The following is a 21,490-nucleotide window of genomic DNA, read 5'->3' on the forward strand; positions in this document are numbered from 1 at the left end:
CGGTTAAGCTGGTTCCAGAGAGCCTCGGGGGGTACTGGGGTGCACAGTGCATTCATGGCAGGGCCCAGCTCCTTGATGCACAAACAAACCAACAATCCTGGATGTGGCAGGCAAGGAGGTGTGCAGAACTTACTGAAGGGTGACGCTTGAGCTGAAAGCCAACAAGGAGCCAGCTAGCAGGGCGTGGTGGTGAACACCTTTGGTCCCAGCGGAGGCAGGTGGATCTCCGAGGCCCAGGCCAGCCTGGTCTACATAGTGAGCCCAGGCCAGGCCAGGGCTATTTCACAGAGGAATCCTGTTTCGAAAAACAAACTAAACGAAAACAGAAAAAGAAGGGGCCAGTCACAGATGTCTGGTGGCAGAGGATTCCAGGATGGAAGGACCAGTGCCAAGTTGGCAAGCCCACCGAGTCTGAGGAAGGGCAAGGAGGCTCATGTGATAGTATGGGACTCAGACACCCGGCTTCCCCAGTCTTGTTTTGCACAGCTGAGAACAGCAGAACAGAATCCACCCACAGACTGAGGCCTGAAAGCTGGACCAGCCTCCTTCGGGAGTATGCAACACGCCCCCATGTGGCCTGTTAAGCCCTGTGGAGAGGAGAGGAGGGGCGGACGGAGACCCTGTGGAGAGGAGAGGAGGGGCGGACGGAGACTACGTCGTGCTAAGCTCTTTAGTCACATCTCTGCGTTTTTATTCTCAATACAATTGGCCGGGAACCCTTGCTCCCGTTTATCAGATGGAAAAACAGAGGCCGCTCCCAAGGTTCTCTAAGGCCATAGTTCACTGCTAGAAATAATAGCTACGAATCCCAATCTGTCCACTGGCCAGCAGGGGCCCCACTCCCCAATATCTGGCACTAGATGGTCACACAGTGGCCGGCGCTTGCCTCACATTTGCTGGAAGGAGATTGCTGGTGTGTGGGTAAAGCGTCTATTGGAATGACGGAGGGCTGAGTGGAGGTGTTCAGGGCTCCTTCTCTATCATAGCTACATGGCGCATGCTGACCTTCGGAATGAAGGCTCCGAAGCCTATGCGTGTGTAGAGTCGGTATGGTTTTCTGAGAAGTTCCCTGGGCCCATGTGCTAGAGGAGGCTTGCTCTTGGCTGAGTCCCATCACCAAGTAGGTAGTCTAGGCCAGCCCAATTGGGTCACTTTGCCCCTTTTCAGGGCTCAGAGCTGCCCCGTCTAAATATAGCCCAGGGAAGTGAGCTCAGGCCTATTTTAGGAGCAGGTTGGGAGGCAGCCAGGTCTATCCCAGGATCCCAAAGGAGCCGCTGCTGCCTTTGTCTAGTTCAGCTACTGGGCACTCTCATCGGGCCCCTGACTACCTACCAACTGCCATGCCAGAGGAGACCCAAGCAGGTAGGAAAGGTGGCCTCTGGGGAGGGGCAGGGCTCTAGTCCTGTAGCCCTCAACGTTGTATACTGCAGAGAAGGGCCTGCCTGCTACTAAGGGAAGATGTTTACCATTTTTTTGGGAGGGGGGTGCAAAACGTAACCGCAGCATCTATCGTGTATGCGTGTGTGTTTCTGTAGCAAATAAAACATGTTCAAATCTAAAGAATGGGGAAAGCGCAGAGAGGGGATTCAATGTGACCTGCAGTCCACTGTCCAGGCTTAAGGACCCACAGCATCTGTTTCTGTTTGAGTCTTTGCCAATGTCAAGAGGCAGCTTTGAGCACATCACAAAGGAAGACCCGGAGGGCCCAAAGCCATCCTTACCCAGTGCCCTGCCACACTGTTAGCGAGATCCCTGGCAGGCTTGGAGCTCTTGTGGAGCCAGGACTGAACAGAAAAAAAAAAATCAATCCAATAGAGGGCCTTGGTGGTGCACACGTGGGAGGCAGAGTCAGGAGGATCTCTGTGAGTTCAAGGCCAGCCTGGTCTACATAGTGAGTTCTAGGCCAGCCAGGGATACACAGTGAGACTCTGTTTCAAAAATAAATAATAACTCTCCAGTCAAATAACACCAGCAGGAAGTATGGTTATAGTTATTTAGAAATCATACATATTTTGATAGTTGGAATGATGCGGCAGAAGGTTAATTTACTTGAATTAACCAGGACCAGTACTCAAGACTAGTCTGGGAACTTTCTATCTCATACAAAAGGGAAGGGGAGGGGGAGATGGCTCAGTTGTTCGGAGCACTTGCTACATAACCATTGAAGATTTGAGTTCAGACCCCAGTATCCGTAAAACAAGCCGGGTGTGGTCTTGTGTGCCTTATAACCCCAGTGCTTTGTGTCCTGGGAGGTGAAGAAGATCCCTGGGGCTTGCTGCGATCCACCCTTGTCAAAAAACAAAAGACATGATTTCCAGACTCAGGAGGTGTCCCTGCCTCAAAGGAATAAGGCAGAGAGTAATGGATGAAGACACCCAAAGTCCTCCTCTGTAGTCCACACATATGCACAAGTGTGGAAATACACCACACACACACACACCAATAACAAAGCTGGGCATAGTGATATACACGTGTGATAACAGTGGTAAGTGGAGACAGAATTTCAAGGCTAAGCCAATCTTAGCTCAGGCTACTCAGCGAGTTCCAGGCCAGCCTGGGTTACATAGTGAGTCACTATCTCAAAAGCAAAACAGAACCTGAAATAAATATAACCGTAAGGGAACCATAGTCAGTGACTAAATGGGCAGAACCTGTGAGTGGGAAATTACACACACATTGGTCAGGTTCCCTAGGCCACGATCAAGGCAAGCTGTTTCTCCTCTCTCAAATTAGCAGATGTAAAGGTGTAAAGGTGTGTGCATTCAGGGTCTGGGGAAGAGTTCTGTAAAAAGCTTGCCTTAAGTGAGAAGACCTGAGTTCATTTCTCCGGGAGCTATGATGTACTTGAAGCTGCCCCTGCCATGCTCAGAAGCAAGTCAAAAATCAGATGCTGTGTGTCAGTCCTTATGTCGGGGAAGTGGACATTAGGTCACATGGGGACACACACTTCTAATCCCAGGTCTGTTGAGCTAGAGACAGGAGTTCCTGGGGCTCAGTGGTTAGTGAGCCTAGACCATTTGTTGAGGTCCAGTGCCGGGCCCAAGAGACATCCGGCTTCTGTGCACAAACATACAGGGATTTTTTTCAATGGGCTGCCTAATGGTGGCGATGCTGTACTGCTGGGGCTCTGGACAGGCCTTTCAGAAAACAGTTTTGATGACAGATTTAAAAGAGAAACCTGTTCTTGGACCCAGTGATTCCACTTTTGAGAACTGTCCTCAGTAACTTTCAGGAAAATGGGGGAAACCCTTCATATTTAATGATGGATGTCCTGGGGGTTAATTTCCAAAGGGAATTGGAAACAACCTAAAAGCCCAGATAGCCTCAGAGGGAGGCCGGAAAAAGGAGGCCTCAAAGACTTACGAAACTGCTAGGAAAAGAAAGGGACCCCTGCAGTGCTGTTGAGTGCAAACAGCAGGGCTCCCATAAGAGCAGCAAAATCTGAAACCTGCGGCCATAAAGGCAGATCCAAGGCCAGGAGGGATTGCTAGAACTGCCTAGGAGTAGGCAGCATGTTATCAGGTCTGGCCTGGCAGCCCGCAATGGCCGTGGGCTTCGGTGGATGAACTTTTTGCTAGCAATAAGCAGGCAAAGGAATGCCTGAATGTGAACATGGGAGTATGTCAAGAGCACTGCAGGCTAAGCCCTTGGAACCCCTACGTCCAAACTAAGAATCATTCCTGAAACTAGGGAATTTGGAAGCAAATGCCAAAGGTACGGTTCCTATGTATCTCAAGTCCTCGCAGCCCGAGGTCACCTACCAGCAGCAGCTGGTTTGCTCACATGGGTCCCACTGCCCCTGTAGACACCGTATTGCCAATGCAGAACCAGAGGAACAGGGCAACGCTGGCTCCCAACCACGTGCAGGAGGTGCGTCTGCATCGGGTGGAATCCATCAGTGACCTGCACAGCGGAGGTAAGGGGCGGAAGGGAGCGAGATGGATGCCGAGGGTGTCACTTTCCTGAGAACCATCCTCCCCGCAGGCTCACTACGGCCCTATCTGGCTGAAGAGACACAGCCCTGGGAAGAGCTTCTGGGTGCCCTGCCCCCGTCACTGTGCACCCACGCTGGCTGCAGCCCCGTGTGTGGCCGAGGGGGGTTCCTGCTGCTATTAGCACTGTTGGTGTTCACCTGCCTGGCGCTAGCCATCCTGGCTGTCTACCTCAGTGGTAGGAACAGGCAGGGCTGGCAACCCAGGGCAACTGCAAAAGCAGCAGTAAGGGGTGGGGCATGGGGCAGAGGGCAACCCCTGATGTTGGGCTGTTTGGAAATGGGGGTGGGGGCAGGGCACGTGGCTTGACAAGGTCTCGCAAATGTCTTCTAATCCCCAGTGCTGCAGAGTGAATCCCTGAGGGTCTTGGCGCACACGCTGCGCACACAAGAGGAGACTCTGCTCAAATTGCGTCTGGCTAGCCTCAGCCAGCTAAGGAGGCTCAACGCCAGCGAAGCTCGGGCACCCAGCTGAGATCCATTTGTATGTGAGAACTGTGAGGGGAAATAAAGGGGCTCTGGCAGGTCTCTGTTCACCTACTGATGACCACATCTACACTACTTCCTCGGTGAGATTTTTGTGCAAGAGCCCAATTTGACTCAACAGCTACCTATCTCTCTTGACCTCTTCAGGCCAAGCCTGATGACGCCTTCTGGTGCCAAGGCCCTGCTTTGAATAGCCAAAGGTCAGAGGATGGGGCACAAGCCTTCTCCTGGCTCCTCCTATGGCTGTCAGCACCCTCTGGACAGCCCCAGATAGGAGGTTCAGAAGTCTAGAAATAGCTGTCCCTGCACAACCACCCACGCTGCCAGGCTTCCTAGTGGGGGGTCCAGTCTCAGCTCAGACAAGCTAGGCTGCAGTGGGGGTGGGGGACCACGTGGGCAGAGACTGCCATAGAGGACAAAGGTGAAATAGAGATCTAGCTGGGGCCAAGCCTGGCATGGTAGATGAGAGGGAAGGCAGGCAAGAGACTCAGAATTCAGAATAAAGGATACAGGGGAATAAGTATTATTTAATTCTCTCCTTAAGAATCAGCACACACACCCATTCTAGGCAGCTTTGCCTACCCTATGCCATGGTGGCCAGGTGCCAGACCCCCCCAAAAGAAGCAGTCCTAGGGGGCAAGGTCTAAAAAACAAGAGACAGTCCTTTCTCACCTGCCCGTTGGCTCCAGGACGGGCACACATTTGGTTTCACCTGAGACAGGACAGGAAAAGGCCATAGCCACAGAGCTAAGTGCAAACACAAAGGGCTAGCTAGAGTCCTAAGTGCCCTGATCCCCTGACCCTCCCACATTTGTCTGTTTTTGGTTTCATCATTACAAAAATAAAGTGACAATCACTGGCAGGGACCAGTTTTTCGAACTGTCTTCTGTGAAAAATATGGTAAGGGTATGGGTAGCCTTCTCGCTGGCCAGTCAGCCTCACAAGATGTCTGCCCGCTTGTCCCTTGCACGACTTCGGGCCTTGGTCCGGGCTTTGAAGGCCGCAGCATTGTACAGGTGCTGTGGAAGAGCAAAGCAGGGAGCCTGGTGAGCTGGGAAGCAAAGTTCAGGCTCCTCTGTGGCCCTCTCACAGTCTAGGTTTACAAGTAACAAGATGCCAACCTTTTCAAAACGTGAAATCTTGCAGGCCTTCAGGGCAGCAGCATCCAGCACTAGCACAGGGCCCAGGCCGAAGATGTCACGGAGAAGCTCATTGTTCTGAAGACAAGGCAATTAGCTGAGGCCAGTCTGAAGCAGTCAAGCTGGGAAGCCATCCCCGTGTGTCCCCTCACCTGGAGGTGATAGTGCATGCCTGAGCCCAGCACATCCTTGAAGGCTGTGTAGATTCGGCGGCGAGCCCAGCTGTCTATGTAGAGCACTTCCAGGCCAAAGCGGATCGTCTCCTCCTCATATTCACCGCCCTGTAGGGTAGAGCGCCCAGCGCCCATGACTGGGACTGGCTACCATGGACACATGTGCGTACATGTGTGTTTTAAGACAGGGCCTAAAGTAGCCCTAGCTGTCCTGGAATCCCCCAGTATGGTCCTGCCTCCTGAGTGCCGGGATTATAGGTGTCATCCACCTCGCCTAACCCGTGGGGACACAGTCTTTTATTTATTTATTTTTTTAATTTTTTAAAAATTTTATGTGCATTAAAGATGTCAGGTTCTTTGGAATTGGCATTACAGATAGTTGTGAGCTACCATGTGGGTGCTGGGAATTGAACCTGGGTCCTTTGGAAGAGCAAACAGTGCTCTTAACTACTGAGGCATCTAGCCCCTGGGGAACTGCATACCCAAGTTCTCACACACACACACCTCAACGAAGTGCAGCACAGCACGGAAAATGGAGCGCTGGCGTCGACGATCAATCTTGGCACGGTACTTATTGCTGTCAGTGGCTAGAGTACGCAGAGCGCCGCAGAGAGCCTCCATGTCCTCATAGACAAAGTCCTCCTGAGGGGGAACAATGGAGGTGGGTACAAGCTACAGCTCTCCCGGCGTGGAGCACAGTGTTTTCCAAAGCTTTCGTTCCACTCACTGCCCTCTTCTCTGCCTGCCTTCTTCTCTCTCAGCCCCACCGTGGCCTCTCCCCAGAAGGTCACCTCTGCTCAGAATCCCCACGATAGCCCTTAGCATGTGACCAAGTGCTGGGGTCACCTCCCCTACAAGATGACCCAAGACAGCTTTGTGTGGGGGGAGGCGGGAGGGCAAACAGCCTGGGATGGTCAGCGGTGCCAGCAGGCACTTCCTACTGTCCCTCGCACCTCAAGGTCCCGGGCAAGCTCAAAGAGCAGTGCGATGGCTTCGCCGGCAGCGATCCGAAGATTCACACTTTCACTGGACAAGAGCTGGGGCAGCCGGGGCAGCTGCCTATGGAAAGGGAGAGCTAAGCTTCATGTATGGGTTGAGGGTCCCTTCACAAATTCCCTCCCACTCGAAGTAGGCAGAGGCCCCTACCTGTCAAGGATATGGTTGATGTGGGTACTGGGACAGATGGTGAGCAGCAATGCCCAGGCCTGCAGGGCAGCACACAGCAGGCCATGTAGGCTGGCAGAAACCTGAGCTGCAGCGGAGCCACTAGTGCCACAGGACCAGCTGAAAACACCTTCTAAGCAGGCCAGGCAAGAGACCAGGTCCTAGGAGCACAGGGAGACAGGAGTGGCTCACAGACAGAGCATCTGAGTCTGGCTGCTCTACCACCTGTGTCCACAGTCCACTTACCTGGACATCAGTGGCAGCCACATAGCAGCCCAAGCCAAGAGCAGAAGCACACTGTTGGAAAGAGCACAAAGCTAGGCTACCACAGGTCAACATCAGGAGCATCGTCTGAGTAGGGAGTCTAAGGTAGAACCCAATCCCCTGCTCTGGGATGAGGGACCTGTGGGGCACGGAAACACTCACATGGAGCCGGGCAGCAGGGCTTGCTGTACTGTCACTGAGCACCGAAAGCAGCAGGGGCTGCAGGCTGTGGAACAGCTCCTCGCCTTTGGGTCCAGGGCCCAACTGCACACAGAGCAGGCCTAGCACAGCGGCGCCCAGGGCCTGTTCTTCACCCTTCCCTACAGGATGCTTTCCAGTTAGCGCATGCAGCAAGCGTCAACACCTGCCTAGCTAGGGTTCCCCAAGTGCCCAGGACTTGACCTTTCTTAAGGCACTTTTCCAGGGCATCCGCCAGCGTGAGGCTGCGCTCCAACAAGAAGTCGGGAAGTAGGCGGGAGGCCAGGGCCAGGCGCAGGCTCTCCAGAGCTCCTTGCCGGGTCTTGGCACTGGGAGGCAGAGAAAGGGTTCATGTGGGTGATGGCTCCCTCGGTTCCATTTGCTGCAGGCTGAACTGGGCCCTTCCTTGCAAAGTCGGCCAGCAGCCAAGAGGTACCTCTTGTCAGTCAGGCAGTCCACGGAGTCCTTCAGCTTCTCCTCCAGGTTTTCCTGCTGGCTCTGCTCATCCACTGCTTCCCCGCCTGCAAAGCCAGCCCTTCTGGTATCACCAAATCCTGCCCTTGTCCAGCGGAGCCCTCACTAGTCCCCGTCAACCTTCAACTTGTTCTCACCCAAGCAGTCCTCTGCAGCAGTGCTCAGCAGGCTGGGACAGTCACTGGTGGTGCTCCGGGCCTCGCTGGCTGCTTCATCCTCACTGGAGCCGGAGTCCGCTTGAGTGCTGCTCCTGGCACCTGCAGAACATAACACTGTTGTCTGAGCAGCTTCCACGGGTGGGGGATGACTCATTCAACTATCCCATCTTAGAGATGGGCAAAACAAGGCCTGACACATGGGACTTGAATTAAGAAGTAGGAAAAAGGGACGGAGGTCTGTCTGCTGGAGAACACGGGGGCTAGGCCTACCTGGGACATCCTGGCAGACCCAGTGAATGGGGACTCCCGCAGGGTACAGCCTGCTCCCACCCCAAACTCCTTCCCAAGACAGAGTTTCTTTGTGTAGCCCTGGCTGTCCTGGAACCAGCTCTGCAGACCAGGCTGGCCTTGAACTCAGAGATCCACCTGCCTCCACCTTCCTTCGGGAGTATTAGGATTAAAGGCGTGCACCAGCACTCCCTGGTGGGCGCAGTCTGCTCTAAGGAGAGCAGGAACCACACAGTGGCAGAAGAGACTGGATGAATCCCACCTAGGCCGGAGGACCAGCCTAGATTGTGGTCAAAAGAGGACAATGTAAAGGTTAGGGCTCAGGTTATAGTACTAGACAGACACAAGGGTTTAAACTGTGCCAAGGCCTTGCCTTCTTTGGACTACTTATCGCGCCCCTACCCCCATTTCAGCAGAGGTATAATTTGATTAGCTGCCCAGCCTTTAAAGCACGGACAGAAAAGCACCCCTCTCAGGTGAAGCCAACTTGCAATGACCCTGCTACAGCTACCACACTTGCTCAGCTCTCTACCAACTCCGGGAGCAGAGGCCCAGGTCCCAGCGGGTGCGCTGGGCACTCTGCACTTCAAATACAGTTTTCTGAGCTTACTTTGGTCCACTCAGGACCCCCAAGTTTAGGTATGGACACAATGATTACTCCTAGCCTTGGAAGACCAGAAGAAGGTCTTGACCCTGTGAGCATTTAAAAAAGTAAACACAGGGAACTCTCAAAGTGTCAGCGGGGCAGGAACCCCCTTGTGTATGAATTCTCTCCAGGGCCAAGGCCTGGCTTTGAGAAGGGCAGCTACTGCGGTAGTCCTCATGTCTTAGGGACCACGAACGTTACCCGCCTGTAGGAAAAGTTCAACCCACACAGCGACTTCTGTTCACCTCTTCTCTTACTATCCTACTTGTCAAAACAGCCCAGACTTCCTCATTTTGCAGGGATAAGCTCTCTGCATGGGGCTCTTTCCCCGTCCCAGGTCTCACCCAGAAGCTCCTCTCACAGGGCCTCCCAAAATTCTGAGAACACTCAGTAAATGCTTTCAGGAGTAGTCCTCGTGGAGCTGTCACTACCCCACGAAATGTCCGCAGACCCAAGCCACATTAGGGTGGCAGTCAGGTCAGAACATGCTTGGCAGGAACTCTATCTGAGCAGAGTCACCTGTTTACCCCAACAGGACATGCTTCTGGTTGAGGCTGATAAGGAGTCTTCAGACTGCCTCAGGCTCTTGGATGTCCGCCCAAGTCTCCAGCCCAAATGCTAAGACCCCAATTCTGTACCTTTCCAATCACACTTCCCCCGTTTCACAGAACAGACGAGGCCTCTCTACTAACTTCCTTGTGCAGTCTATCAAACGCCCTATTATTTGGCGAAAGGTAGTATTCACGCTCTGTCTAGTGTGACTGTCCATCCCGGTGGCGATGGGAAAACCTAGGTCCCTAAATGTTGGCCAAATCATCGTTGAGGCGCGGGATTTCGAAAAACAGCTGGCAATGAGCTTAAGCTGGGCGCACACGTGGCCAATGCCTGCCGGGGCACGTGCGAGCCTTAGCAGAGTTCCGGGAGGTTTCGCTGGGCTGACGTGGGAAGACTCGCCAAACCACGAGCCTCGATGACATCGAAGGGTAACCACAAAACGCTCCCCGCTTACTTCTACTGAACACTTCTACTGGAGCCCCCAGGACTCACCTCCTCCACGGCGCTGACCGCCCTTGCGGAGCGCATTGCCCTTACGAGCGCGAGGCATTCCTGGAACCGGGAACTGGGGACACGGGAAGGGGGCGCGGGGTCAGGGACCCGGAGGGCGGGGACTCCAAACCAGCGAAATGCTGGCCGGTGCGCTGAGCTGCGACTGGAGAAGACGACAGGAGCCACACGCCGCGCGCGCCACCATCTTCGTGAGGCGCCACGCCCTGTCAAACGGGTCGCTGGGAAAGTGAGTTCTCGGCTACCCGGTTCGAAGTCACATCCACGAGGCCGAAACTACTATCCCCAGGCGTCAATGTACACAGATTAGGGCCGCCCGAGTTGGGCGCAGTGCACGACGGGAATCGTAGTCCATTCAGGAGACACTGAAGCCTACGCCGCTCTAGCTAAACTATGTACCCACAATGCCCTGCGTATCCACTTTGCCCCTCCTCCTCCTACCCCCGCCCGCGTTGCCTGGGTTCATAGTTAACTCAATAGTTTCCCTCCTCACTAGAAGGATCTCTAGGCCCCAGTAAAGAGGCACCTGCAATGAGGCGCCAGGGTTTGACCCTTGGTAGAACCGTGAGAACAATCAAACCTCAGATAAGGAAAGAGTGACTTTATGGATGAGAGTACAGAAAACAGCTTAGCCTTTAAAAGACCTTAGCTTAGTTGTTCTTGTTTGTTGGGGGGTAGTGTAAGGGTTGTCTCGCTGCCCCTAGACACGACTTCTCTGCAGGCACACTAAGGCATAGGAACAAACCCCCAGGCTGGCAACCTTAAATGTCTGGAACTGACTCTCAGAAGCTTCTTCATTGCCTTAAGTCAGATGATCTCAGGAGGCTGCAGACTGGTTTTATGCTTTTATTAGGCCCTGTCTATTCCTCAGGAACTCTGAGGGAAGCCGTGTTTGTGGAAGTGGGCTATGTACTTGGGGAATTATAAATGGGAATTGCAGCAGGGGCAAACCTCAAGGGCAGGAACCCCTGACTTTATGTTGCTTCCTTGGGCTCAGGTTTGGGCTCCTTGCAGGTAGGGCCAACCCAGCCTGAGTAACAACGGCATCTGAAGGATTTCCAAGCTCCAAGACCTTCATCTGGCTGAAGATGCAGAAAGGCCTCCATTTGGCCTGAGTCTTTCCGAGCGCAGCGACCATGTCCATGGCAATGCTGATGGCTGCAGTTCATGGCAGCCTTAGTCACATTGATCAAATAGGGGCCTAAAGTGCCCACTAGGTAGTCATGGAGACGCCAGCACTCTTCCTAAGGAGAGAGGAGAGGTGTCACTGCGCCTTTTCTATGACTTGGCATGGCTTCTCCCCTAACTTGGGGCTCCGGCTCGTGTATAAGAAGGGGCAAATGCTCACCTCAGAGCTGGAGAAACTCAGGTCCCCCCAGAGCACCACTCCAGCTGCCCCCAGTGCTGCACTCACGCCAATAGTCTGTATCAGGTCATCCTGGGGGCAGAGAGCTGTTAAGCCAAAGCTGGACTGGCCAGATCCACCAGGTCCAAACTTTACCATGATACCATGTGGTTTACTGCTATGGTTGGTCCTGCCTCTAGAATAGGACTCTTTTGACAGTCCTATTTTAACTAACTTCTCAGGACCTCCTTTGAGAGAATGACTGTCGTCAGGCCAGGTACCATTAAGATCTCCCAGCCCACAACCATGCTTCCCTACTCCAGGATAAGAGTTTGTTTTGTTTTTGAGATAGGGTTTCTCTGTGTAGCCTTAGCTGTCCTGGAACTCTCTCTGTAGACCAGCCTGGCCTTGAATTTACAGAGATCTGCCTGCTTCTGCTTCCTGAGTGCTGGGATCAAAGGCATGCACCACCACTGCCTCGCTCAGGATAGCGTCTTTTTAAAACCCCTAGATTATGACCGCCCCTGCCCAAGTCCCTTTGGAAAAGTCTTCTCTTCAACCTTTCTAGGACAGGGCTGTGTCTCTGGACTCAGGCCCTACCTCAGCTTCTACTTACCAGAGACAAGAATCTCCCAGAGCTCCGGTGTGTGAGGCGAGCATAGGCCAGAACAGGTAGAGGATGTGCATGCCCAGCAAGGGCTACCCGGAAGGCCTCCTCCAGGCGGTGCCGTACAAAGGCCTGACGGTAGGCAGGTGGCAGTCTGGGTGGGAGGTAGATGCTAGGGAAGAGAGCACTGGAGGCAGTCCAGAGCCAATGCAGCTGGGTGTTTCGGGTAACGATGGCTGCATGGCACCGGCCTGTGTAATTGGAAGCCATATTATGCCAGCCATTGCCACAGGCTGGGTATCGATAAAACCCCCAGAGCCCACGTGGGCGAAGTGTCTGGCCCAGCTGCAGTGTAGATTCCATCAGTGCACGGGCAGCCTGCTCAAAGCCAGTGCGGGCTTTGTGGAGCTGTTCCTGAGGGTCCAAGTCAGGGAACATCTGCTGTGCCCAAGCCCAGGAGGCTGCCTGGTAGACTTGCCGATGGGGGCCCCAGTTCCCAGTCCAGAGGGGATACCACTCTTCCCAGTCCAGCACCGCCAAACCAGCAAAGCTAGATCCTAGTCTGTGGAGGATCTGGTGGGCAGCTTGTGCCAAGTGGTGGTCTAGAGACACAGCCTGAGGGATACCCCCATTGTGGGCTGTGCCTCTAGGTCCAAAGTAAGGATAAAGACCAAACTGGTTCTTGTAGAAGATGGTGATGTTTTGGCCATGAAAATGCTGGCCATGGTTGGCTATGATGCCGAGGGCACTGAGTGGTAGATGCACACCAAAGTGGGCCTTACATCTTGCTGAGGGTACATTCCACAGCACTGAAAAGGGACGCTCAGGAGCCTGCAGCAAAGACTGGCCATGCATCAAGCACAGGGCTACCCCCACCACCAGGGTTAGGCCTAGCTGCACGGTCATGCCACAAAGATGGAAACCTGCAGGAGAGAGGGGGGTAAGCTTAGAGTCTATTGCCAAAGCCATGCCTGTGTTCAGCAAGGAAAGCCAGAAAAGCTTCCCTAGTTCCTCCCCTCAGGAGGAGCTGGGAGGTTAATATGGCTCCCAATTGTTCCATCGTTCTCTCAGAGGAAGCTGTACCCCAAGCATCTTAGGCTCCTCCCTCCAGTATTCTCCACCTCTGTTAAGGCACCGTCATATTCTCTGAGGCCTCCCCACTCATGGCTGTCACAAATCCCTTTCCTTTCCCTGCCATATCGTCTCTGTCTCAAGAACATTCAGCTCTTGCCTTCTTGCTTCCCTGTCTTAATTCATATTCAGCACTCAGGTCTCTGATATCACCTCTCCCCCACATCCCTGGGGGAAAGTGAGGGCACCTGGGCTCCCAGCATGAGTCCTGCTACTTTTTTCACCCCTGCTTGTCTACAAATTCCCCATTGCCTATCAGTGCAGGGCCTGACACGTAAGTGCTCGGTGAATGGTAATGAGTGAGACGGGGAAGGAACAGTTACCCTGGGCCCTGAAGAGGAAAAGCAACAAAGGACAGATATTATCTCAATGGCTGTTGGGCCACGTTGGATAGTAGGGTTTCTGCCAGGCATAGGGGATCTTGGAAGGGCGGTTAACCAATAAATTGTCACAGCCATACCTAATGGAAGTCTTTATTCAGCCACACCGACAGCTCTGAGCCAAAGCTCTGAAGCCACCTCCTGGCCCATTGTTACCCAGGAAACATAGACAGGCTAAGGTTGTCCCCAGGGGGCTGAAGTATGGCCTGTTGGCTGAGGCTGGGACTGATCTGGGCAATCCAGCATCCCAGAAAGACAGTGCCTAGCCTTCAGATGTCTTTTTCCATCCAGAATATAGGGCACCCCTTCAGATCTCGGTATTGTGTCTCTAGCATGCTTTGAGGAAGAGGCTCTGGTGAAGGAGGGGGTGAGGTGGTCAGAGACTGGGGTAGGGGAGGGGGGGGTGGCAATGGGGGTCCCTTGGAGCTCCTTGGGACAGCTTGGGCAGCTAGGATAGGCCCCTTGCAGGGTGGCTGGGGGCAGGGTGTCTTAGAGAAGGCACGTAGGAGGGTAGTGGGCAGCCGACGGCTGGTGAAGACCAAACCCTGCACAGGCTTGCCCAGTCGGTAGCCCAGATGGGCATAGAAGTGTAGCTGGTCGTGAGTGGTGAGGTGCAGCTGTCGGAAGCCCCGGGCTCGGGCAAAGGCCTCCAAGCCCTCCATGAGGCAGCGACCAAAGCCACGACCCCTCAGAGCCCGGGCTACCACCACTGTCTCCACTAAGAGGCTGTGAGGATGGTCTAGTACCCGTGACAAGCGGGCGTGACCCACCACAATAGGGGCTGCTCCAGGTGTGGGTTGCGGGCTCAGGAGCATCAGGCAGAGGGGGAAGGCATCTGAGGACTGGCCCAGGGAGTGGAGGCGGGAGGCGCGACTTCGGGGCCACTGGTCATTGATGAGGTCAGCACAGGCACTCAGCAGCTCAGGTCGGCAGTGCACAGGCTCCAGGGTCAGCTCAGCCAGGCTGGGGGCAGGGGTCTCCTCTGCCTTGTGTTCAGGATCCAGGGTAAGCTCAGCTGGGCCAGGACTGAGGCTCATCTCTGGGTGGCATGTGGACTCCAGGGTCAGCTCAGCTAGCCTGGGACTCAGCAACAGCTCTGGCTGGTGTGCAGGATCCAGGGTTAGCTTGGTCTGGTTGAATCTCAGGGTCAGCTCTGGCTGGCGTGCAGGATCTAGAGTCAGCTTTGCTGGGCTGGTACTCAGGATCAGCTCCATCCGGTCCTCGGGGTCTAAGGTAGGGGTCAGCTTGACTGGGCCAGGGCTCAGAGTCAGCTCTTGCCTATAGGTAGGATCCAGGCTCAGCTGAGTCAGGCAGAAAGCCAAGGTCACTTCCTGTTAGGTTTCAGGTGGCTCAGTGCCTGGCTGGAGGGTAAGGCCACAGTCTCCAGGCACTGGCATCTCCTCATACAAGGGTTCATCTCCTGTGGATAACAGCCATGCTAGGCTGTGTCAGGAAGACAGGGTCGGGGGAGGACTGATGAAGCGGAAGGGGGACATGCATCCTGGAACTGAGGAATGGTATGCTTCACCTTGTTCCCACGTGCATTTTAAAGTACAAGTGGCCTGGAAGTGGCCCATCCCTACACTGGAGGAGAGAACTCATGGAGAGCAGGCTGAAGGAATGCAGGTGTCCTGCTGAGTGCTGAAGGCTGGGGCAGCTCTTTCACAACACCTCACTAGCCCACTTGCTCGGTATCTTTTGTTTTTGTTTGCCTCCCCCACCCCCAAGGTATGCAGCCTGTGTTTGCCTCAAAGTGGTGATCCAACTGCCTCAGTCTCCCAAGTCCTAGGATCACAGGTGTCAGCCATCAGCACACAGGAACAGGCTGTCTTTAGGAGTCCGTGACTGTAGCTGGCTAGATTTGGCAGAAGGGTGCAAACCAGACATCATACCTCGCTTGCTTTCACCTGAGTTTCCTTTTTCAGAAGATTACTCCTAGGAGTTCCCCTCTCTCCTCTTCTCACTACCTGCCCGCTCCCCTCCAGCGCTGGGCTTCTTCAGCTACCTGAGCCAGACCTGCTGTCAAGTGGATCCTAGGACCCACATACCCAGCCCAAACAAGCTCAGCTATCTTCTAGTGCCCTCCTTCCCTGGGAACAGAGCCTACGGCCCTCCTCTCCAGTTCTGTCCAGTTCAGGACACTTTGGGCATTGACTCAACTGTCCCAATATATGGGGGCCTTTACTGCACCAGCATGGAGGTTGGCTTATCACATAGAGTGTGGCTTTTGCAAGCCTGCATGCCTCTGGCCTGAGGTTTGCAGTCACTCTGATAAGGGCCATGGCTTCCTTCCTAAATCTACGGGTGTCCAACGGCCACCAGGTTGGAGACCCAGGCCTCTATGCTTAAATCCCTGTTGCTTGCCCACCTTACTCTAGGTTCTGCTGGCAGGAGGCTCTGTGCTGGGGGATTTCTTGCAGTGGTCGGACAGCTGTGGCCCACTCTTTTACTCAACTTGCTCCAGAAAGTGCCTCCTGACTCCCCTTCCCAACTTTCCCTTAGCCTGAGGACAGGAGGCTCTCTCCCCTCACACACATTTCCACACACCTGGCTTTCAGCCTCTTACCTGAATCAGTTGGCTCAGCACCCACTCCCCAGCTCCTAGGCCTGCTAAGTAAGGTCTGGAAGGAGGAGCCCTAGGGTTCCCCACCACCATCTTCGCCCCACCCACAACCCTCCTCCGCCCCCCTACAGGCTTAACCCCTTCATTGCGGCCTCCGCCACTGTTGATGGAGCGAAGCTCCGGGTCTTCAAAGGGGGTCTGCACCTGTCCTTTGTAGAGCACAGGCGGTTGATCTTTTCGGAGTGGGGGTTTTGAAAGCATGATTAGGGGTGGGTGTGGCTCAGCATGCTCTAAGAGGGAAGAGCCAACACTGGGAAGACTTGAGGGAGATACCGTAACTTAGGGACCACAGGCGCGGGGAGGATAGACAGGCAACATGTGAGAAATAAGGGTGATACTGACATGTTAAAGCCGAGTTCCGGGATGGGCCTCGTCCTGCCTGCGCACAGTTCGGTATCTCAGTGTCTCTGGCACCGACTCCTCGGTCTGCCTTCGCTGGTCCCAGCAGTACGGAGGACTCACTGCAGTCTTCGCAGGCGACAGCACACCTCCTCCTAAGTCCTCCGTGCCTGGAATGTAACCACCTAGACACCCCGCCCCTGGTTCTGAGCGTCACAACAGAACTAGTGTAGGCCCATTCGGTCCCTCGGTTTCTAGTTTTCCGGCGGCCATAAGGCCAGACGCTTCCGATCGTTGGCTCCGCCTCCTCTTGGCTCGGCCCCCTGCAGGCCCGGCGCCGACTTCCAGCTTCTCTCCTAAGATCCGCTCTCACCTCTCCCTGCTACATGCTCAAAGTGGTTGGAGTTTCTCGTTTTGTCTGCGCTCAGGTAGCGTCGCCAGTCCTAGTGCATCCGTGGAAACGTTCTGAGGTGGAAGCAGTCGTCTTCAGACAAAATATTTGAGTGAAAGCGAAGAGCCTTTCCAGTGCCTTCTGAGACTTACTTATTTTAGAAGCTAATCAAAGAGCTAAGTAAAATAGGACAGCTTTAGTTTGCCGGGTTGAGAAATGCTGGTACTCTCGGCAGATTCAGAGATCATGTACAGTGGTGTTAATGTGTTTTCCCAGCCCTGTTAGGGTACCATCAACACACCAAAGGTGGGCAAGGTTCTGTTTTGGAGCCAGATAGCCTGCATTTCAATTGCATCTCGTTTAGGGTTTTTGTTTGTTTGTTTTGTTTTGAGACGGTGTCTCTCTGTGTAGTTCTGGCTGTCCTGGAGCTCAATAATGTAGACCAGACTGGCCTTGAACTCATAGAGATCCTCCTGCCTCTGCCTCCTGAGTGCTGGGATCAAAGGTGTACATCATCATGCCTGGCCTTGCTTGTCTCTTCTTGCTGGGCAACACTGGACTAAAGTACTCGCCCTCAGCGGCTGGGAATATAGCTTTGTGATAAGAGTACTTGCTTAGTGTGTGTGAGGTCCTACAGTTCAATTCCCAGCACAGCAAAGAAATAAGTAAGTAAAAAGTGCTCAGCCTCCCTGGTAGGAGGAACTGTGAAGACTGAGTCAGTCCACTTCGAGTGTGTGCTTAGCACAGGGCTGGGCATATGGTAAATGTCAGATTTTGTGACTGCTGACTTGTAGATTCTGGAGGAACTGCCTATGATCTTGCCAAGTAGGCCCTTATAGGCCTAGAATTAGCAGTGCCTGCCCTTAATTCTGATTCACTGTGTGACTGTCCCGATGGGTGCATAACGGCTGTGACAGTGGTTGAGTGTGCTCCTGACTTGTGTGTGCGTGACTGTATTTGAGGAAGTCATAGGTAGGCCCCCTGGGTATGGTAGGTGTTCGGTGTGTGCGGCCTGGTACAACTACCACGTACCCTGCTTCTGACACCACTCGCCACTCCATCCACGGTAGCACCGACAGTGGAATTTCCTAGCCATCTGTGCCTGATCCTCAAGTGAGAGTCGACCCTTGAAGCTTGGGAGCTTGCCATCATGTGTTAGCTGAATGGAAAAACTGGCAGGGTTGAGGGTGAGGAGAGTCTCAGGATAACTGGGGTGGCGGACGCAGCGACCGTGGCTGGAACACAGAGCTCTACTGCATAAAAGAGCCGCACGGGTCACGTTCACGACAAAAGGCCCCAGTGTGGAATCCACGTATTCTTTGATGGCCTGGCATGATTCCTGGGTGGGAAGGAGAGCATAAGTGACACCACAGCCCTGGATGAGGCCACTTAGTCCTGGGAGGTTACTTGTCTGTTGTTTAGCCAGGACTTGAGGGGCAGAAAGAGTAGGCCAGTCTCTCCTCACCCCTACCCCTGCTCCCAGGCTTCAACGTACCTTGGTTTTTGTTTTTTCTGACTTCATCCAGAGCACAGCTCCTGCTGCTCCCTGAGCTGCACTCTCCCCAAGGGTGTGCTCCAGCTCCTCCTGGAAAGGAGATCGCATTGTTCTGTGGGACCTACTGTCTTCCCCCCCTCGGGAACTGCTGGGGTATCACTGGATGGGATAAATAATCCATAATAATTCCCCCCTTCATGGGAGGCCGCTCTAGTGTTGGTGGCCAGGGTCAAGCCTGTTCCCTGTCTAGCCTGTAAATAGACAGGAGCTAATTCTTCTGTTAAACTCTGAATCACTCATGCTTCACACAGAATGTAGTATCAAGTAGATGCTCCATGGATGTGGGAATGAATGGACCAACCACTGGGACATTTAAGTCAGGAGTAAAACAATCGGTATAAAGCTCTGAGTTTGAGTCCCAAGAACCCTTCCTCTCCCTCCTGCCAACCCCCCATAGATAGTAGTACCCTGAAGCTATGTCCACTCAACAGTTGGACCTATTACCTTATTACCTAACAAGGAAGGGTGACAGAGTCACAGAGGACTCACCAGGGGCAGAAGATGATCTGTCGTTTCATAGAAGATCTGGACGTAGGGCAGTATGGGCACACGGGGGTCTCTGGAGGCTAAAGCCACACGGAACGCCTCTCGCAAACGGTTTCGAACATACATCTGTGACTTGCCTGTGCCCATCAGTGCTATAGGCAAATAGATACTGGGATAGAGGGCAGAGCTCTGGTTCCATAACCACTGTAGTTGGTCATTCTGCTCACGGATATTTAGTGAGCACTGGCCTGTGTAGTTGGGACTTAGAAAGTTATAGTTGTAGCAGTCAGGGAAGCCATAGTAGCCCCAGAGGCCACGGGGGCGTAGTACCTGCCCCAGTTGGAGGGTGCCTGCCATCCAGGCCTGTGCAGCCTCCTGGAACTGGTCCTGGGCTACGGCTTCCACTAAAGTTTCTGGCCAGTCAGGGTGCTCTGCCCGGACTAGTTCCAATGAGTGCTGTCGATAAATGTCTTTGCTGTCCCAGTTGAAGGCCCATCGTGGGCGCCACGCCTCCCAGTCGACAACTGCCAGTCCTGAGAAGTTAGGTTCAGGGATGGCAGCCTTGATGTCCTGGAATGCCTGGGCGAGGTGGGTAACCAGGCTGGCATTCTGGGGCAGGCCACCAAATATGGGTTCCCCAGTGGATATATTATAGTAGGGGTAGGTGCCCAACTGCCAGTCATAGAAAATAGTCATGTTAGGCCCTTGGAAGATCTGCTCCTTGTTGGCAACCACATCAAAAACACTGACATCCACATCTACTCCATAATCTTTCAGGCAACTATAGGTGTCTCCATTCCAGATAGTGATGAATGGCTGGCTGGATACAATAGAGCCTCTGGAGCCGTGGGCCAAGTCGAGCAAGGTCAGGAAGAGTGTACAGATGCGAAGCAGGTGGGCTGCAGTGACATGGGGTTGGTCTGGGGAAACCTGACCAAGGGAGGCATGCATAGTTAACGCGCATCCCAAACTTTCTGACCCCCACTTGAAGTAGTTGGGCCCAGCCCCCTCGCTCACAATTTTGTCCCTGCTGGGATTTCAGTTAAACATTGATCTACGGGGCTCAGCAAGGTCAGAGAGCAGAGTAGAGGCTTAGAGCTTAGAGCAGAGTACTGCCATTGAGAGTGAAATCTCTTCTGTGGTCAGGACCCTGCCATCTGCTGCTTCCCACAAGCTCTGCCTCTGCCTTACCATCCCCTCCCCCTCAAGGGCCAGAGGAACCATCACATTTGTTCTGAAGGAGCAGCTAAGAGCTGGGCCCTCAGTCCCAGGCTGACCTGGTGAACAAGGGAGGCTATTCCGTTTCTTCCACCAGAAAACCAGCAGCCGTTGGGAAAGGGATGCTTAGAGTAACCCAAACCAGCCCAGCCCTGGAAACCCTCCAGCTGCCCACTTGTCCCTACTGACCTCAGGACTGAAGGGCTTCATTCTCCAAACTTCCTGACCAGGCTGTGGAAGCCCGAGTGTGGCTTGGCTGGGTTCTGTCCCACAAACTGGTCCTAGCGGCACCGGCTTAGAGAAGCAGCTGCAGCTGCAGTGGCTGTGGCTGCTCCGGGGAAATTGTGAGCTTTTGTACACAGTCAACCCTTCGCAGCCCATAGGCTGGACTTGGCATGGGGTGGGAGTAGGGCTGAACTAGCAACAGCTCCTCCTACTGGGACAGCCGTTGGGAGAGGGCTTTGTGTCCTTCCTGGGGCTGGAGGCGGAGGCAGGCCGTGGCAGGCGAATGTGTGGCCCTGCGGTAGTTCCCGAGCGCCATATGCTTACAGAGTACTTTCTGCACACCTCGGTGACATGTTAGGCCCTAGGCACTTTTGCCTTTGTGGGTGGTCTCCTCATTAAAAGAAGGTTTTTTTGTTTGTTTTGTACAGTGCTGAGAATAGAGCCGGGCTCTCATGCTTGCTAGCCAAGTGCTCTACCATGGAGCTATAGCTCTAGTCCCTTCAAAAGGGCATTTTAAAGTATAAGAAGGGGCCAGGTACAGTGGCGCCTGCCTGTAATCCCAGCACTTGGGGAGGCAGAGGCTGGTGGAGCTTTGTGAGTTCGAGGCCAGCCTAGTCTACAAAGTGAGTCCAGGACAGCCAGGGCTACACAGAGAAACCCTGTCTCAAAGAACATATATATATATATATATATATATATATATATATATATATATATATGTATAGTGTGTGTGTGTGTGTGTGTGTATGAAGGGCCAGTAAAAGTACCTTCGGCTAAGCCTGATCATTTCAGTTCGATCCCTGGGACACACATGGTACAACTCTCTTCTGATGGCCACCCAAGCACCATGGCACACACATGCCCACACAGATCTACAAGTAGATGTAAGGTAAAATGCTACCTTAGAAAAAATAAAAAGTGGCAAGCAATAGAATATACCTCTGTAAAAGCCAGATTCACCTTTGGCTTTTACATCACACATATGCACACAACACACACACCTGTCTTTGTGGGTTCCTAGAAGTACGGTGGCTCTAAACCCTGCCTGTGCCTGCTGTGCCTACCAGTTAACCTTTCCCTATTTCTGTAATCTGTGTTCAGGAAGTTGAGGTGTATCATTACTCTGTGTATTCTGGGTCAGTGA

General features: G+C 53.6%; 5 protein-coding genes across 7 annotated transcripts; 1 reads left to right on the forward strand and 4 right to left on the reverse strand.

Moving 5' to 3' along the window:
- Positions 1–6: 6 nt before the first annotated feature.
- Positions 7–5,247, forward strand: Lsmem2 (leucine rich single-pass membrane protein 2). Its single transcript, XM_021662212.2, has 4 exons — positions 7–1,362; positions 3,806–3,916; positions 3,985–4,170; positions 4,333–5,247. Exons 1-4 carry the CDS (start codon positions 1,341–1,343, stop codon positions 4,464–4,466), a joined length of 453 nt encoding a protein of 150 aa, XP_021517887.1. The 5' UTR covers positions 7–1,340; the 3' UTR covers positions 4,467–5,247.
- Ifrd2 (interferon related developmental regulator 2) lies at positions 4,985–10,269 on the reverse strand. Its single transcript, XM_021662205.2, has 12 exons — positions 10,029–10,269; positions 8,027–8,146; positions 7,852–7,936; positions 7,620–7,744; positions 7,380–7,537; positions 7,200–7,250; positions 6,936–7,114; positions 6,743–6,848; positions 6,294–6,431; positions 5,769–5,897; positions 5,599–5,694; positions 4,985–5,496 (listed from the first exon to the last, which is right to left on the reverse strand). The coding sequence occupies exons 1-12, from the start codon at positions 10,084–10,086 to the stop codon at positions 5,416–5,418; spliced, it is 1,326 nt and encodes a 441-aa protein (XP_021517880.1). The 5' UTR covers positions 10,087–10,269; the 3' UTR covers positions 4,985–5,415.
- Positions 10,270–10,878: 609 nt separating this feature from the next.
- Positions 10,879–16,594, reverse strand: Hyal3 (hyaluronidase 3). Of its 2 annotated transcripts, none has more exons than XM_021662185.2 (4): positions 16,475–16,594; positions 12,008–12,921; positions 11,395–11,484; positions 10,879–11,290 (listed from the first exon to the last, which is right to left on the reverse strand). In XM_021662185.2, exons 2-4 carry the CDS (start codon positions 12,902–12,904, stop codon positions 11,021–11,023), a joined length of 1,257 nt encoding a protein of 418 aa, XP_021517860.1. In that variant the 5' UTR covers positions 12,905–12,921; positions 16,475–16,594; the 3' UTR covers positions 10,879–11,020. The 2 variants fall into 2 exon arrangements, with proteins under 2 accessions (XP_021517860.1, XP_021517852.1); XM_021662177.2 differs by lacking the exon at positions 16,475–16,594 and adding an exon at positions 16,076–16,157.
- Positions 13,587–16,612, reverse strand: Naa80 (N-alpha-acetyltransferase 80, NatH catalytic subunit). Its single transcript, XM_021662195.2, has 2 exons — positions 16,475–16,612; positions 13,587–14,787 (listed from the first exon to the last, which is right to left on the reverse strand). Coding segments are annotated over exons 1-2 (1,011 nt in total). The 5' UTR covers positions 16,477–16,612; the 3' UTR covers positions 13,587–13,778.
- Positions 16,459–20,503, reverse strand: Hyal1 (hyaluronidase 1). Of its 2 annotated transcripts, none has more exons than XM_060385313.1 (4): positions 20,311–20,503; positions 18,907–19,833; positions 18,358–18,447; positions 16,459–18,201 (listed from the first exon to the last, which is right to left on the reverse strand). In XM_060385313.1, exons 1-4 carry the CDS (start codon positions 20,500–20,502, stop codon positions 17,884–17,886), a joined length of 1,527 nt encoding a protein of 508 aa, XP_060241296.1. In that variant the 5' UTR covers position 20,503; the 3' UTR covers positions 16,459–17,883. The 2 variants fall into 2 exon arrangements, with proteins under 2 accessions (XP_060241296.1, XP_021517442.1); XM_021661767.2 differs by having other exon boundaries at positions 18,907–19,055; positions 20,311–20,449.
- Between the last annotated feature and the right edge of the window lie 987 nt (positions 20,504–21,490).

This window comes from Meriones unguiculatus, chromosome 6 (assembly GCF_030254825.1).
Source record: "Meriones unguiculatus strain TT.TT164.6M chromosome 6, Bangor_MerUng_6.1, whole genome shotgun sequence".
Taxonomy (NCBI): domain Eukaryota; kingdom Metazoa; phylum Chordata; class Mammalia; order Rodentia; family Muridae; genus Meriones; species Meriones unguiculatus.

What these genes read in the sequence shown, in the direction of transcription:
- Lsmem2 (XM_021662212.2), top strand. Translation starts at nt 1,341, where the DNA reads ATGCCAGAGGAGACCCAAGCAG. An exon ending in CAGTGACCTGCACAGCGGAG is followed by an intron (nt 3,917 to 3,984) that starts GTAAGGGGCGGA and finishes TCCTCCCCGCAG; the next exon opens with GCTCACTACGGCCCTATCTG. An exon ending in CCTGGCTGTCTACCTCAGTG is followed by an intron (nt 4,171 to 4,332) that starts GTAGGAACAGGC and finishes TCTAATCCCCAG; the next exon opens with TGCTGCAGAGTGAATCCCTG.
- Hyal1 (XM_060385313.1), bottom strand. Translation starts at nt 20,502, where the DNA reads ATGGGCTGCGAAGGGTTGACTGTGTACAAAAGCTCACAATTTCCCCGG. An exon ending in TGAAGCCCTTCAGTCCTGAG is followed by an intron (nt 19,834 to 20,310) that starts GTCAGTAGGGAC and finishes TCCCTTGGTCAG; the next exon opens with GTTTCCCCAGACCAACCCCA. An exon ending in CAGAAAAAACAAAAACCAAG is followed by an intron (nt 18,202 to 18,357) that starts GTACGTTGAAGC and finishes CTTCCCACCCAG; the next exon opens with GAATCATGCCAGGCCATCAA.
- Ifrd2 (XM_021662205.2), bottom strand. Translation starts at nt 10,086, where the DNA reads ATGCCTCGCGCTCGTAAGGGCAATGCGCTCCGCAAGGGCGGTCAGCGC. An exon ending in CGGTCAGCGCCGTGGAGGAG is followed by an intron (nt 8,147 to 10,028) that starts GTGAGTCCTGGG and finishes TATGTTCTGCAG; the next exon opens with GTGCCAGGAGCAGCACTCAA. An exon ending in GCATGCACTATCACCTCCAG is followed by an intron (nt 5,695 to 5,768) that starts GTGAGGGGACAC and finishes CCTTGTCTTCAG; the next exon opens with AACAATGAGCTTCTCCGTGA.
- Hyal3 (XM_021662185.2), bottom strand. Translation starts at nt 12,904, where the DNA reads ATGACCGTGCAGCTAGGCCTAACCCTGGTGGTGGGGGTAGCCCTGTGC. An exon ending in CTGGGAGATTCTTGTCTCTG is followed by an intron (nt 11,485 to 12,007) that starts GTAAGTAGAAGC and finishes CTCTGCCCCCAG; the next exon opens with GATGACCTGATACAGACTAT. An exon ending in TGAGTTTCTCCAGCTCTGAG is followed by an intron (nt 11,291 to 11,394) that starts GTGAGCATTTGC and finishes CTCTCTCCTTAG; the next exon opens with GAAGAGTGCTGGCGTCTCCA.